This window comes from Corylus avellana, chromosome ca4 (genome assembly GCF_901000735.1).
Source record: "Corylus avellana chromosome ca4, CavTom2PMs-1.0".
In the NCBI taxonomy this organism is placed as follows: domain Eukaryota; kingdom Viridiplantae; phylum Streptophyta; class Magnoliopsida; order Fagales; family Betulaceae; genus Corylus; species Corylus avellana.
This window is the reverse complement of record NC_081544.1, coordinates 9,778,490-9,795,042: the sequence shown is the minus strand read 5'-3', so window position 1 is coordinate 9,795,042 and position 16,553 is coordinate 9,778,490. Positions and strand designations below refer to the sequence as shown.

At 32.9% G+C, this 16,553-nt stretch overlaps 1 protein-coding gene across 1 annotated transcript; it reads right to left on the bottom strand.

Annotated features, from left to right (window-relative positions):
* Window positions 1-1,451: 1,451 nt before the first annotated feature.
* LOC132176980 (ABC transporter G family member 1-like) lies at window positions 1,452-6,445 on the bottom strand. Its single transcript, XM_059589156.1, has 8 exons — window positions 6,038-6,445; window positions 5,503-5,582; window positions 4,522-4,992; window positions 4,002-4,088; window positions 3,786-3,911; window positions 3,493-3,690; window positions 2,634-2,720; window positions 1,452-2,209 (listed from the first exon to the last, which is right to left on the bottom strand). Exons 1-8 carry the CDS (start codon window positions 6,360-6,362, stop codon window positions 1,520-1,522), a joined length of 2,064 nt encoding a protein of 687 aa, XP_059445139.1. The 5' UTR covers window positions 6,363-6,445; the 3' UTR covers window positions 1,452-1,519.
* Window positions 6,446-16,553: the final 10,108 nt, after the last annotated feature.

The window sequence follows — 16,553 nt, the reverse complement described above, 5'->3', positions numbered from 1 at the left end:
CAGAGAAAATTCCTTCAATCAAGTATATTACATTGACATATATATATATGTTCCTAGAATATATATGATTCTCACATACATTTTAAAAAAATTCATATAAAAATTGCATGATCTTATTAAAAATATAGGTAAAAAACACATTTTTTATGTTAGTTTATATAGATTTCAAATCCAATTTGGAGGGATGATTTTACCTAAATTTTTTAAACCAAACGTGAGCACCAACCAGCCCACATGAAGTGAAATGACACAAACCTGTATTTGTGAAAAGGGAAAATGCTACTCATGTATATGAAATATGAATCATATAATTCTTTCATTTACCTACCAAACGAAAGACGAGTTTAGTTAAGGAAATACAAAATTTATTCAATAATTAATTTGGTTGCTCAATATTTTCGATAAATCGTAAGATGCTTATTAAAAAAAAAATAATAAAAAGAATAGCAAGCCATTGTCGGTGACGTTTTGACATGACTTATTTGATAATTTGAATAATATCTTTAAAGCAATATTTTTCTTATTAATCCTTTTTAGGTTATACTTATTCAACAAACCATCCGTCACTTTGAAAAATCTTCTGAATCAAGTAATTTCTGGAGTTTTATCTCGGTGGCATATTCAGGTGGTTAAAAATATGTTAGTGCATAAATCTGAAACAGAAAATTAAATATTCTTAAGGTGTGTTACAATATTACATAGTCGTTTCACTTAAGAATTTATTTGTCCCCACTAATTCTTATAAAATTGGTATACATTGGGTAATATCAAACACTTCTCCAAGAACAATGGAGCACATAAAAACCTTTGGATTTTGGTTGCGTTTTGTACCGAACGAAACCAAACCAGCACAGATATTTTGAGAAAGACAGAAGAAGATAGAATTTGTGTCTTAAACTAGCTAGTCTGTAGTAGATTATATTTAGTGTTAATTTAGCAACTTCAATGTATGTTCACAAAGTAATTATCTGGATTTGATATATGAGCAATTACCTCCGAGATGACGCAAGAAATTTCAGCCACAAAACCATAGTCCTTGCAATAATAAATGGTAAGAATGGATCTTCAATTTCTTCCTCACAAGCACCACAATAGAATTCAATATCCCCTGCCTCATCTTCATATACAGCAAGAGAATCCGAGGATAAGGGGATCTATGTGGCATTTGTATCAAGGTACCGTTTGTTAAATCCGTCCTCCTCCTCTCAACATTATTTGACTTTTTTTGAAAAAAATAAAAAAATTAACATTAAAACATTCTTACTTTTTATTATTATTTTAATTTAAAAAATCATTACAAAAACATTTTTGTTTTTTACTTTTCCTTACCACTTTTTTACTATTTTATATTAAATATTCTTACATTTTTTTACATCAATCCACACCCGCTACGTTGTCGAGGAGAAAAAGAGTTTAACAAACACATTCCAAATATAGCCAATTTACTTAAGAAATAAAAGTAAACTCATTTCATAATTTACTCATTATTTTCTGATATTACACTTGCAACATTGTTCTTCTACAGATTCTCCCCATGTAAAGGTGTAGCAGAGGGATTGATCATGACCGTTGCAGTTTGCTTGGGAGTCCTCGCCGACACCAAAGCTCTTAAAACAGGCTTAATCTTTTCACTCATCTTAATGAAAACCAAAAACAAAATTCGATACAAAACTACCATCCCTAACAACACACCAAGATCCACCCACTTTGAGTAATCCCTTTCCATTTGCCACGTGTCGCTCAAAATCTGTTCACCGGTGACCGTGCGTGGCCCTCCGGCGGGATTGCCCGGAAAAGTTAGCCCTTCAAACTCGTTCTTGAACAGCCCTTGGTAGGCGTACTTGTGGAAAGCAATGTAGTAGAACGGATATCTCCAAAATGGCTTGGGAATATCATTTCGGAATCGGAAGAATCCGCCGGCTAAAATCATGAGCCCTTGAATTCCGGCGCCGGTTATTATACCCATGAGGAAATTAGGCACGATGCTTGCAACAATCATCATCAGGCTCTCCACCAGCATCATGCAAGCAAACAGCACGCAAGCAAAGTATATGAAGTGTTCAGCTCCTTTCTGAAGTCCGGGAAGGTAATAAGCAATTGCTCCGGGAATCAATGAAATCAGTAACAAGTATGGAACAGAAGAAAATGTGTTGCCGATTACAAATGCACTTGTCCCATAATGCCCATTTAATCTTTCTCGTCCAAATACCTGCACAAAATAAAATGATATGCAAGTAAAATTTAGGGGAAACTTTACTTGTTGGGTAAAGTGTTAAGTGTTTTGCAATTATAATTTCGAATTATCAAAATTTTCAATGTTTGTATCCCATAGTTTTTAGCCGCTTTTAATTTTATCCTTACTTTTTAGAGTTTAGGGTTAACAAATACCTGTGTAAAACTTTTAAAAGATTAAAATTTTCTGATGGCAAGGCCGTGGGACACTAAAGTAGGATTTTACAGAAAATTCTAACGAAATGATGAAATAAAAGACGACTGAAACTTGAAATACCAATATTACAAATTTTGATAATTCGAAATTAGGATGGTAAAACTCTTGACACTTCATATTATAAGTGAAGCTTTCCCTGCTTTAAAATTGATTAATAGTTCAACAATGCTAAAACACAACAAACCTTCATTTCCTCTACAAAAGAAGGGAATCCACCGATGGTCATGAAAGTTAGGAACGAAGCTATAAACATGAGCAGTGAACCTCTTGCCTGAAAAATTCAAAAAAGTATAATAATTAATTTAGCTTTTCTTTTTGTTTTTTTTTTTGGCAGGTAATTAATTTAGCTTTTCAAGTGATCCTAATTTGTAAATAATGAAACTTCAACCAAAGTATTGCTTAAATAAATAAGTTTATTCTTTCCTATCAATTTCAATTACATATTCTATGTGTTGGGTGGCGTCACTTAGGGTCTGTTTAGGATTGTAATTTTAAAAAGTACAATTTGAAAACGTGATTTTTAAAAACACAGTTAAGTATTTGACAAAATTGCAATTTGGCTTTAAAATCTCAGTTTAGCTTTTAAAATTGTGCGTTTTCAAAAACAAAAAAAAAATCATCAACTGCGATTTGATCGCAATTTGTAAAAAATGCAATTTCAAATAATCAATTTTTTCCGATTTAGTTTAAAATTGCATTTTTTTTTGTCTATGAATACACAATGCCCTCAAATGTGAGGGACTGTTAGACCCTCTTTAGGGCTACGCTAGCTACGGTAAAAAATATTTTTAATACTTATAAAGTTGTGCCAAACAAAAAGCTAAAATGTTTGATAAAAATTTTAATAACTAAATAAGTCCAAACACACTGCTTCTAAAAATAGTCAAAACGCACTATTGAGAAAAGCTTAAAATTAATTAATTTTTTTTTTTCAGAACTTTAAAAGCCCTATTACTCAATGCAATTCCAATCATGCTATTAAAATATCGATTATATTTACTCTTTCCTATTATCTTAAACTTTTGTACCGATTAGTAAATCACCTGAATTGATCCATATGAAGAACCAAGATCGTAAAAAATGGTGGCTAGGCCAAAAGACAATGTGACATAGATAGCCATGCGCAGCCAGTAGTAGCCCAGATCACGATACATGTTCACAAAAGACCTTCTCGTAAGAACCACACACTGAGTAATAAACCCTGCGTGCCTTCTCTTCTTCTTCTCCTCTGCTCCACAATCCTGAAACAGAGATGTCAATTTCAGTCTTCATTTTCTCTTTTTTTTTCTTTGGAAAAAGGAAATTAAACCATGAGATTAATTGCCTGCTTCATTACTTGTTTACATATTTCTGCTACTTGTCTTCGAACTTCCTGGTACGCCTCAGATGATTTGTATGACTTTGTAAGAGTGTCAATTGCTTCCTCTGTGGGTGTTCTTCCACCTAAACCTTGCTCAAGATCCTGCATATAATTGAAAGAACAAAACAATAATTTCTTAGATTTATGACAAGAACTTCAGTAAGACTGAAAATTTTCTGAAATTTCACTTACCTTTTCAAAATCCTTGTTTATGGTTTTGAGAAAGTGATCAGATGGATTTTGGAGAGTCGGGCAGGGAAAGCCATTTGAGGCGAAAAACTACATTAAATTGAAACAGGGGAAAGTTTAGTTGCATATTTCAACACCAAATATATTGTCGGGAATATTAGAACTTATAATTTAGAGAATAGAAATAAAAACAAGAAAAAGACTCATAGAATTAACTTGGTTCGGCTATTGCCTACGTCTATACATTAAAACCTTTTCATAGTTACAATTTTTCCTTATATTTTTTATTGTGTACAATAGTCTTATTTATAGATAAAGACTATGAACCTTACTAATCTTTTATACTTTTACATTAACAACAATAAAATTAATTTATCATTTATTATAATAACTCTTGTCTCAATAAGAATTGTGCAAATATGAATTGGTCCAACATTTGATACCAGAAAACTGTTCTAAACAATATATATATATATATATATATATATATATATATATATACACAAAAAGCAGAGATACTTGCCTCATTCGCTGCAGAAGCAGGGCCAAAATACACTGTTTTCCCAGACGACAGAAGGCAAAGATTGTGGAAAAGCTGGAAGACCTCACTGCTGGGCTGATGGATGGAAGCAATTACGGTTCTTCCAACTCCATCCCTTTGATCCAGGCTTGCAATTCTGCTCATCACATAATATGATGCTGCACTGTCGAGTCCACTCGTTGGCTCGTCGAGGAAAAGAAGCTTGGGGCGTGTGAGGATCTCAATGCAAATGCTGACTCTTCTCTTCTGCCCACCGCTGATGCCTTTGGCTCCCCACCCACCAATTCTTGTGTTCATGGCATCCTGCAACCCCATTTCTGTGATTGTGGTATCAGCTCTCTCCCTTTTCTCTGACTTTGACATGGAGTCTGGAAGTTGTAGCTGAGCTGAGTAATGCACGGCTTCTCTCACCGTTAATGTTGACAACAGAATATCATCTTGTGTTACGTATGCCTAAGGCCACCATGGTGAAATTAAAGTAATTAGTAGTGTTTTATTGTTAAGAAGAATTAAGTTTTATTGTTAAGTAGAATTCAGTGATATTAATTAAATGATTAAATTGTAAGTTTAAATTTTTGAGATAATTAGTTATTTAATATGGTATCACATCAAAGGTCATCTGTTCAAATCCTGAATTTATAGTTAACCTTTATTTCAATTAAATATTTTATTTGTTGTGAGTTTTGCTTATTAAAGGAGAATTTGAGTCTCATTTGTGAGAAAATATTAATTAAGTGATTAAATCAATTATTTTCTATAAGACTGATAATACTCGTTAAATTTATTTATCACACTAATTTTAGGTCGACTAACATTACGTGCTTTAAGTGACTTTTCTTTTGATTTTTTTAGCGACTGACATTAAAAATTACTTAAAATCAAGTCAATCTATTTATTGCATGTGAAGAATAGGTCTAAGGAGTTAAAAATGGAGATTCCTTTCTCTTTTTTCTTTTCCCTTACCGAGGTCCCAAAAGCCAGCGCCTGTTTATGGCCATTGATGAGAATTTCCCCTGACTGCCTTATGTTTGAGCCTAATCTCCCTGCAACATAAAATACAAGAGTTATACATTTGTCCATAGATTTTTGTTGAATAATCTTTTTTTTTTTTTCTCTAAACAATTAACAATTAATCATCAATTGCTCACCCAAAAAACCACATACTATTGATCATTGATAGATAGATCGAGCCAACAAAGATTTTATATCTTCTAGTGATTTTACTCCATTTGGCTCGTGAGAGCCCACACGATAATATATATATATAGTCTACAGCTATGTTTTCGTCACAAAAGAAAAAAAACAGACAAAAAGAAAAAGGAAGTAGCACTTTGACTATACTATCATTACAGTATTATCAAAAAGTGAAGAACTTGATTGGTTTGTGGAACTTTATCCGATTCATATAAAAGGTACGTTTTGTACGGTGTTTCGAAAATTTAGTTGAGCGAAGTTCCATATATCCTTTTATTTTTATTTTTTAAATTGAAAATTTTACCTGCGAGAGCATCAAGGAGGGTAGACTTGCCACAACCAGAAGGACCCATTATGGCCAAGAGCTCGCCTGGTCGAGCAAAACCAGACACACCCGCGAGTATTGATCTGCTACCACTCTTTCCGTTTGTAACCGTCACCCACAAATCTTCCCATGTCAGGGAAACACCATTCTCCACCGACATAGCACTTCTAACGACGTCGTTTACTCCTCCTCTGTTACCTGCCAGTGCCGCTGGCATCGGATGAATGTCAATGGTTTCCACCTCTAAAGATGAAGAACGTGGAGCTCTTGGGTTCTGGTTTACTTCATAATGAAGAGAAGCCATTGCCGGCCAGTTAATTGTTTGCAAGTATGGTTATGTGTGGAAAGAGCTGATCAGACGAGCTCACTACTTAAAGGTGACGCTAAATAAATGCTACCTACAGAGTTTTTATTTTATTTTATTTATTTGATTTTTTATGAGGTACAGATACAGAGAGTATTTATGACTTAATTATGAGGTTATGTTTCACAATTCAAATTTGACACGGCAAACGTTTTCGACGTACGTGTGTGGTCTAGATTCGTTTTTCACATTTTAAATCATTAATGTTCCTTCTGTCCTACCAACGTTTTTCTCGTGGAACAATAAAACCTACCACAAATCCTCAATTTGTTCTATCTAAAGACTAAAATAAGGTGAAATAGATGATCGGATATCATGACAATCGCTTGTTAATAATTTAGACAAATAGTATATATATATATATATGAGATATGAAGCTGCTCAAAATTTATTTAGACCATAAATTTTATATGAAGAATTGATGTACGTGGATCTAGTAAGAAATATCAAGGAAACTTCATCGATTTGTCAGAAGATGACAGCTTATGTCCCCACTGTAATTAGGTTGACGAATCACACGAGCTTTTGTTTGTGTTGCCGGACAAATGTTGCTTTTCTGTTGGTGCAATACGATCCACAATAAATTAACTTATATCTAGAATAAAATATTTACAAAATATCTCCAATGGTGAGACCTTTTTTTTTTTTTTTTTTTTTGACATGTCCGCACAAAAGAGGGGAGGAGGATTCGAACTAGTGACCTTTGCTTCATTAGGCGTAGTTCCAGTCGATTAAGCTACCTCTTGGGGACTCTAATGGTGAGACCTGAGAGTACATAATTAGCTTTATGTATGTACACTACACTAAACTCTTTAATATCTAAGCTAAACTTCTTTTTCAGAAAATAACGGGGAATATTATCCAACTAATTAAACCTAATTAGTTAACGAATTTCATATATTAGTCAAAGGTTATTGACTGCTTTTTTCCCTCTTGAAATTCAGTTGAAGAATCCCATGCACTAGTATTTGTTTTAGAACATAAATACAGCATAATACTACGTAGCCAAAACTGATTTTAGACTTACTTTCAGCCATGTTTATTCTAACTTGCTTTTGATTTGAAGCAGAAACTCTGCTAAATAGAAATTCGGAAGTAGATTTTTGCGAACTCAATAGATAAGTAAATTACGTCGAGGCTTACTTACTACGCACTAGATGAGTAAATTCGTACGTGTACCCTAAATCATGATTTTCAAGCATGAGTATCTCGATATGAAATGTGCCTTTTTATAATATCATGAATGCTTTCTCATTCAATGTTATGAGCCCTAATTTTCTAAGTATGATGACATGATTTTTACAGTGAATAATTTGGTGATACTTTCACTGTGATTTACATTTGTGGCGGAGCTAGGATTTTGGTTGAAGGGGGTCAAATTATTTTTATTTTATTTTTTGTTATGAATGAATAAAAAAAAAAAAAAACTAAATTTGAACAAAAATTAATTAAAAATAGAAAAATGTTTGGTTTTTATGTTTTATCCATCATTGAATCTGTGGGATTCATGTATAGGTTTTACAAATTTAATGGTAGATTTTTTTTTTTTTAAAAAAAAAAATAGACAAGAAATATATAACTAAAAAGAAAAGAAAGAGAAAAAAAAAAAAAAAAAACAAAAGAGGCGTAAAATATTAGTGTTTATAAATGTCCGCTAAATGAGAACTTTGAGTGAGGGGGGACGAAATAAAAAAATAAAATTGAGGGGGATAAAATTAATTTTTGGAGACCGGCCTACCTCATAAAAAATATTTTTTTTGATGGGTATTTTAAATATTTGGGGGATTTAGGCCCCCAAATCTTGTGCTAGTTTCTCCTGAGAAAAACTTGTTTCATACAAAAAAAAAAAAAAAAAAAAAAAAAAAAGGAATTTAATATAAAACCTAGTGAGATAAGTTTTTTTTTTTTTTTAATTAGCCGTTTTATATTTATAAGTTATTTATCTTTTTTTTTTTTTTTTTAGCCGTTTTATATTTATAAGTTATTTTAATACTACGGGTAAAAAAAAATAATCTTTGTTACTACATTTATTTTCATAAGCACAAGAGGCTTATGCGTCTGAAAAGAAATGTAATTTTATTGTTATATATTTGACTTTTCAATATTTTCACTTTTTTATGTAGTGTGAAAAGTCATGTGATCATAGATTAAGAAAGAATTTGATTTAAGAGTAGACTTCAACTTGTCATTTGAGGAGCGAAAAGGTAATTTGAAGGACGAAAAGTAAAATATAAAGGTACACCCCTGAATGAATGGTACCCTTTCCCCAATTCAATTAAAAAATAATAATAATAAAAAAGAGTTAGGAGCAATGGGTCGGGAAGCTTCCATGGCTTTTGTTTCGAAAAAGCTTTTTTCTTAGAGAGCTGAGAGAAGATGACTTGAGGGTTAGGAATTCACCACTAACTTTAACACGTGTCGAACTTCTGATCAGCTCTCATAGTGATTTATTTATTTATTTATTTTTGACAAACTCTATCATAGTATTAGAAAATGAGTAAATCTATAAGTCACTTTTGTTTTTCTTTTATATCACTTTAGGAATGAAGTGACTTTTAAAATTATTATTTGATCAAAATTTAATAATAATTAATTACAAGCTCAACGTTAATTTTAGAAGTAATATCATTTTCAGAGTGACACAAAAGTGACTTCTACCATTTTTCATTAGAAAACCGAGTGCTAAAAAAAAAAAAAAAAAAAAAAAAAAAAAAAAAGTAAAAGAAAACTGAAAACACATGCATTTATACTTGAAGTCTGGCCCGTTTATAACCAAAAAGTAAATCATTGAATGAACCGCAATATTAAACGAAGCATTTGGTATTAAAAAATAGAAACAGAAAAACGCAACACATCTTTTTAAGTTACACGCACCATTTTGGTCGAAAAAACTAAAAGCATTGAAGTCTTCTTCTTCCTTCATTCTATAATTGTATGACATGGCCAACATTGCTAACTCTTATGAATCTTTTGTGAAAGAAATATGTGGCAAACGGTTATTGACACGGCCAGCAGTGGTGTGTCTGAGTTTCTACCCTAGATCCGAGGATTATTGTGATTAGGGGTGAAAATGTGATTTCAGTTGGCAGTTATCGTTGCTAACCGAAACTGCCTTAGTTGGTTACTTTATTTTTATAACTCCAACCGCTCTTTCTTGGGGGGGGGGGGGTAGCGCTTCTTTAAAGTTATAATCGCACTGCATAATCACTTTTAAATTTGGGCTTTTTGGGCATATTTTTGGGTGTTGAGCTTTAATTGAACCTTTTTTGGGGCTTATTTTAGATGTATTTTTCCTCCCCCCCTCCCCTTTTTCAGGGCCTATTTCGACTAAAAATCATAATAGCTCCATTTACTAAAGTTCATGATATACTCAAAGTATCTTGTATTCGAGGAAAAAACAAACACACAAAACAGTACGCTGATATTTCACTTATAATGATGAAATATTACATAAAATTATATCGGTAAATGCTAATCATTGTTTAAATTCATAGACTTTAGTCCTAAACGAAAAAGCTCGTGGGTAAATCCAAACTACAAAATAACACCAGCACCTCATGTACTCAATGTCGACACATGAGCTCCTTCCTCTCAAGGCCTCACAAAATTCAATTACCTAGATTCCTTACAGGAATTTGAATTTTGTGTAATAATGTACATAGCCTACACAGGAAGAACACCTCATGTACCAATCTTTATCATATATCAAATATAAAATAGAGGTTGACTAGTTTTTTTAAGGTGATATCTAGCGTTTTTTCATAGTTTGTTATAAATGGTATCAAAGCCACATAGTAATGCCAGGTTATCTCATACTGTAGCACTGCATGATCTAGTCCTAATGAGGACGTCAGGAGCTTAAGAGATGGAGTTTGTAACACTTCAGTCTTATATTGGAAAGATGAGGAGTAGCCTACATAGAGTGTATAGTTTATAAAGATAGTCATGAGCGCTAAGTCCCACATTACCTAATTAGTAGGTGAAACTGAGTTTTATAAGAAATTCTATGGAAGCTCCAAGTTGACTAGTCATTTTGAGGTGATAGCGCAGATGAGGCTAGCGTTTTTTTTGGTTCATTACAAACTCTATTTCTTAAACTCCTGACGTCCTCGTTTGGGCCACCTCATGCAATGCTCTAGTTCCACATTATAGACTTAGGATGACTTTCACCCACCAAGTAGTGTGTGGGGCATTGCTTCCTTGTCTTATTTGTTTTAGGTCTCCAATCGTTTTTGTATTGGATTTCTTTTCACCTTCCTCTTGTTTGTCTTGTATTTGGAAAAGTAGCCGACCTAGGACTTCTATAAAAAAAGTCTTTTGTTTGTTATGATAGTGCAATAAGACAAGCATAAAACCGCACACGAGTAAGTGTGGGCTGCCGTGTAGGAGAAGAAAAAATGCCACAAGAGCATTAGTGAAGCACGCCATCCTCGAAAATAGGATAAATTTCCTAATACACATGGCCTGGTATTACTAGGTGGCTCTGATACTATTTGTAACACTTCATTTTGGTTCCAAATGGGGAAAATGAGGAGTAGCCCACATATAGAGTTAGTGGTTTATAAAGATAGTTATGAGTACTAAATCTCATATTGCGTAATTATTAGGTAAAATTAGGATTTATAAGGAATTTTAAGGAAGCTCCAAATTGACTAGTCATTTTGGGTTGATGGTGCAAATGTGGCTAGCTTTTTCTTAGTTCATTACAAATTGTATCAAAGCCACCTAATAACACCAAGTCATGTGGTATTGGAACACTACATGACGTAGCCCGGACGAGGATGTTAGGAATTTAAGAGAGTGAATTTGTAACACTACGCTCTCATATTAGGAAGATGAGGTGTAGTCCAAATAGAGTAGGTAGTTTATAAAGATATTTATAAGTATTAAGTCTCACATTGCTTAGTTACTAGATAACACTATGATTTATAAGGAATTCTAAGAAAACTCCAAATTGATTAGTTATTTTAGAGTGAAACGTAGGTGTGGCTAATGTTGTTTTCTAGTGATGTGGTCTTTTTGTGTGCAAATATCAATAATAAAAAAAATCACTCGCAATCAAATGAATCCTTGTGGGATAGGGTTATATTGAAGGTGTCGAACCTCAAGGACTACACATGCGTTGTTATTAAGCTTGTCAAAATTGAAAGCAACTCAATTTAAAGAAAGTTGATTTTTTTTTTTTTCTAAAAATAAATACATAAAAGTAAAGATAGATAGTAATTATAAGAGAAAAAAAAAATAAGGGGTTGATTTCACCGCTAACCCCATAACAATGGTCAATCATAAATTAACAAGGAAAATTTATATTATGCATGATATATGGCTCGTCTCACTTAAGTAGTCAATAAAATATCATAATTAAGAAATAAGTATAATCTATCTTCGGTTGGCATAGACCGTCTGCTTAACCTCTAGATGCGGTACGATCCGTATTCCCTAGGTATGGACTATCAAATCGCTTAATCAGTTACACACAATCAATGGATAAGCATAACTCATCTGCTTGTCATATGAATTGTCTACTTAAATTACACTAAGTTAGGGTGTATAGTAATCCACCTTCCCTAGGCATGGCCTATCAAACCCTCTTGATCATGTGTAAGTTAAAACTGTTGTATAACAATCATTCATATAATCACAAAAAATATGAAGGATTGAGTTCAATCAAGATAAAAAGTTTTATAAGACAAAAGAAGAATTTTATAATGATTGAATATAAACATTAAAACCAAATCTCTAAGTTATACAACCATCATGCATATAGAAAATCCCCAAATTAAAAATAAATTAAATCATTGTTACTTAGAAAGGGCTACATCAACACCTTATAATGAATTTAGCTGCTCATGGTGGTGCTAAAATGGCCTCGTGTCATGTTCATATTCTCTTCAACTCTTCAAACCTTCAAGAAGATATTTTCTGTCTAAAACTAAGGACACCTTCTCTTCAAGGCTTAGAGGTGTATAGGGAGTAAAAAAAATCTTGAAAGCCTTAAAAATTTCAGAAAAATTGTGCTTCAATCTCCTAGTCCAATTAGGAAGAAATACTAGTAGAAATCATAATAGGATTCGTCCAAATTTTCGTCCTTATATTGCGGGAATTTTGTTACATCAAACATCTGAACTAGGAAAATATTATTTCACAATGATTTGTATTATTTTGAGTTAGCTTTCCAAGTCCGTTAGTTTCACGTCAATCCAATACTTGAGCTGAAATTTATAGTTAAAATACTGAAACATATGCAGAATCCGAAATTTAATCTAATCCGATTTCAACTCCAATTAAAGAAATTCCGATTTAATCATTTTCTTGATTTGATTAAATTTAACCACATCATATAGGTCATTTACTATGTTTGGTTAGGCTTAACCACATCTTCTAGGTCTACTCAAAGTGTGCTTTAAGCCCAAAATCATTGGAATTTCTTGCATCTTTATTAAAAACCTGAAAACACTAAAACATGAAGTAAATCAAATAGATAATAGTGCTAAAGAATTAACATATGTGAGTTAAGGTGTTTGAATGTGTAACATTTGGTGCTTATCACCTAGTTCGTTACAATTACATTTTAGAATGATTTGAACTCCACTTTTATTAAAATGATTAATGAGTAATGAAGAAATGAAATATAGAAGCTTTGGAAATGCATGCATGTGAAAGATAATTAATAATTAAATTGTATGACATGGTATCCCTGTAACGGGATAACGGCCATGAACAACTATTGTACAAGTTAACTCTATATTTAAAGAAATTTACTTTTATGTTTGACTTTGGATCTAATGGTATTATTGTGATCGGCACAACCATGTTTTATTAATGATTACTAGGACGAACGTCATTAGTGGTGTGGGCCACCTGAGGACGGATTCAGTTGGGCTACTAGTGATGGAGGGTATGCGGCGACATTTAAGGCATTTGTGTTGTACTATAGGGCTCTTAGAATAGTGTCAACCTTGTCGAGAAAAGGTTAATATCACGGGTAAACCATATAGATGGTTAACATATGATATGCTTACTTAATATATCATGTGCTATATTTATAACGTATTAACATGGCATTCTTTTTATTCAACGGAGGACTTTAAGTTGCTGCTTGTGATTTACAAAATTTTACTAAATAACTCAGTTCCCTATATAATAACATGTACACTGTGTATTATTGCTCAATAAGTCGTGGACTTAAGCTTTTCTCTTTCTACCTATAACACATGTATTGTTTTATAATTAATTTGACTACCTTTAGATGCTAGATTTGAGTAAGTAGGATTTCTAGGCAGATGTGGCTACTTGATCTAATGATTGTGATCATGTTAATGTTTGAGGATTCATCGTAAGATTTCAGAGGCTGTTCATGATAATTAGTAATTTTGGGTGATGTAGTAAACTTAGATTAAAGACGTGTATGTATTAAAGTTTAGTTAGGATCTTTTATAATTACGATATATATAATATAATTCCAATTAATGTGATGATTTTTAGCAAATGCTCTAATTGTAATGATTAATGTTGATAGAAATATCATATCTTTTCGCTGATTAATATTCTCTTTTGAGGAGTAAAAGATTCCCTAGTTTTATTCTTTGGGGAAATTAGATGAGGATTCGTACTAAACAAAATAGCATAGTAGTGACTCTAATACCACATGTAAAAAATAAGTAAGTTAGAATAAGCAACATAAGTAATCTAGACATCCATCCAACCATATTTCTTCGAGCTAACTTTTGATCTTAAGAAGAAATCTCAACAACAGAAATTTTGAAGAAAAATTTAGAGAAAGATGTTTCTTCTAAATTATTCTCAATAATATCTTAATGCTCATGTTGATGTAGTACACATACTCTTTATTTTATTTTGGGGAAAATTCACTTTACCTCTTGAAGTTTCAGGAGTTTTTTAATTCGAACCTCAATGTTTAAAAATTGGCAACGTACCCCCCCTAATGTTTCAAAAAAATTTCAATTCAGACCTTCCATTACTAAATTTCGTCTAATTGGACGAAAATATCCCACGTGCATCTCAAGTGGGAATTTGATGCCCTCTATTCCAATTTTTTCCTCATTAAAACCTATGAAATTACATAATTACCCTCAATTTCATAGGGTTTAATGAGGGCAAAATTAAAATAGAGGCCATCAAAATCCCACGTGAGACGCACGTGGGATGATTTTCGTCAAATTAGACGAAAATTAGTAATGGAGGGTCTGAATTGAAAATTTTTGAAACATTAGGGGGGTACATTGCCAATTTTTAAACATTCGGGTTCGAATTGAAAAACCCCTAAAATTTCAGGAAGGTAAAGTGAATTTAACCCTTTTATTTTTTTAGACTTTGTTTATAGGGAAATATTAGGTGTTCTCTTGGATATTAATTTTTTTTTAAAAAAAAAAAAAACAAAAAAGAAAGTGACATTTATTTCTCTCATTTGGTTTTTATAAAATGATAACCACCTAGGAGTAGGAAACACCTAACATTTCCCTCAAAATATTAAATGTACCATAATTTGTGGCCTTAATACCTTTACTCAAAAGTCCTAAATAAAAGAAGTGATTTATTCATATTTCCTTTGTGTACACAATGCATTGCATGCTAAATGACAGAAGAATGAAATGCATTAATGCACTTCAATTTTTTTTTTTTACCTCTCCACATAAAGGAAGAGAAATGAGAAAGGGGGATTCGAACTAATTACCTCAACTTCATGAGATGTGATCTCAAGTCGATTAAGCTACCCCGCTCCCTTTTAGTAAAATTGTTTTTATGCATTTAAGATGGAATAAAAAAATTACCTAGGAGTATGATTTTTGATATAAGGCCACAAAACACTTGCTAGTTGCTATCATCATACCGTGTAGGTCCACATGATTTTTCCCCTGCCTAATTTGATTTTCCTCGCTCGCATGGCGAGATAACAAAATAATATCAAAAGTGGTTTGAGTCCCAACCTATTTGTCAAGATCTATAATTTGTCATTTGATTGAGAAAACTTTGTTTTTATTGAGAGAAGAATGGCAGATTTAGGAAGATCGGGTTTGTATGTATTTGTGCTTGCGTTTGAGAGAGGGAATTGTAGTTGAGAGTGAGAGAGGGAATTGTATGTATACTTACTCAATGACACATGAGCTCTCTCCTCTCTAGGCGTCGCAAAATTCAATTACCAGGATTCCTTACAGGAATTTTGTGTAATAATGTACATAGCCTACACAAGGAAGAACACTTCATGTACCAATCGTTTATCATGTACCAAATATAAAATAGAGGTTGACTAGTCATTTTAAGGTGATAGATAGCGTTTTTTCTTAGTTTGATACAAATGGTATCAAAGCTACCTAGTAACGCCAGGTCATCTAATATTGTAGCACTGCATGACGTGGCTTTGATGAGGATGTCATGAGCTTAAGAGAGAGAATTTGTAACACTTCAGTCCTATGCTAGGAAGATGAGAAGTAGCCAACATAGAGTGAATGATTTATAAATATAGTTATAAGTGCTAAGTCTCACTTTGCCTAGTTACCAGGTGAAACTGAGCTTTATAAGACATCATAGGGAAGCTCCAAATTGACTAGTTATTTTGGGGTGATAGTGTATATGTGGCTAGCGTTTTTCTTGGTTCATTACAAACTCCACTTCTTAAACTCCTAATGTCCTTGTTAGGGCCACCTCATGCAATGCTCCAGTACCATATTATAGACGTAGGGTGACTTTCACCCACCAAGTAGTGTGTGGGCCATGCTTCCTTGTCCTATTTGTTTTAGGAGATGTTCTCCAAATCGTTTTTGTATTGGATTTCTTCACCTTCCTTGATTGTCTTGTATTTGGAAAAGTAGCCGACCTAGGACTCCTATAAAAGAGAGTCTTTTGTTTGTTATGATAGTGCAATAAGACAAGCATAAAACCGCACACTAAGGGTGAGCGCCGGTCGGTTACGGTCGGTCTCGGAAGAAAATTTTTTGTTTCGCCCCAGAGTCGGTAAAGTCAGTAAATTCACCAACTTCTTCCGCCAAGCTTTTGTTCCGTCTCCGACCGTAACCGATAAGTCGGTTAAGATGTCGGTCGGTAAGTCAAAATGGATTTCGGTAGAAATATTGTTGTCCGCCCATTTTGTCGAGATATTTGAGGAAGAAGTTT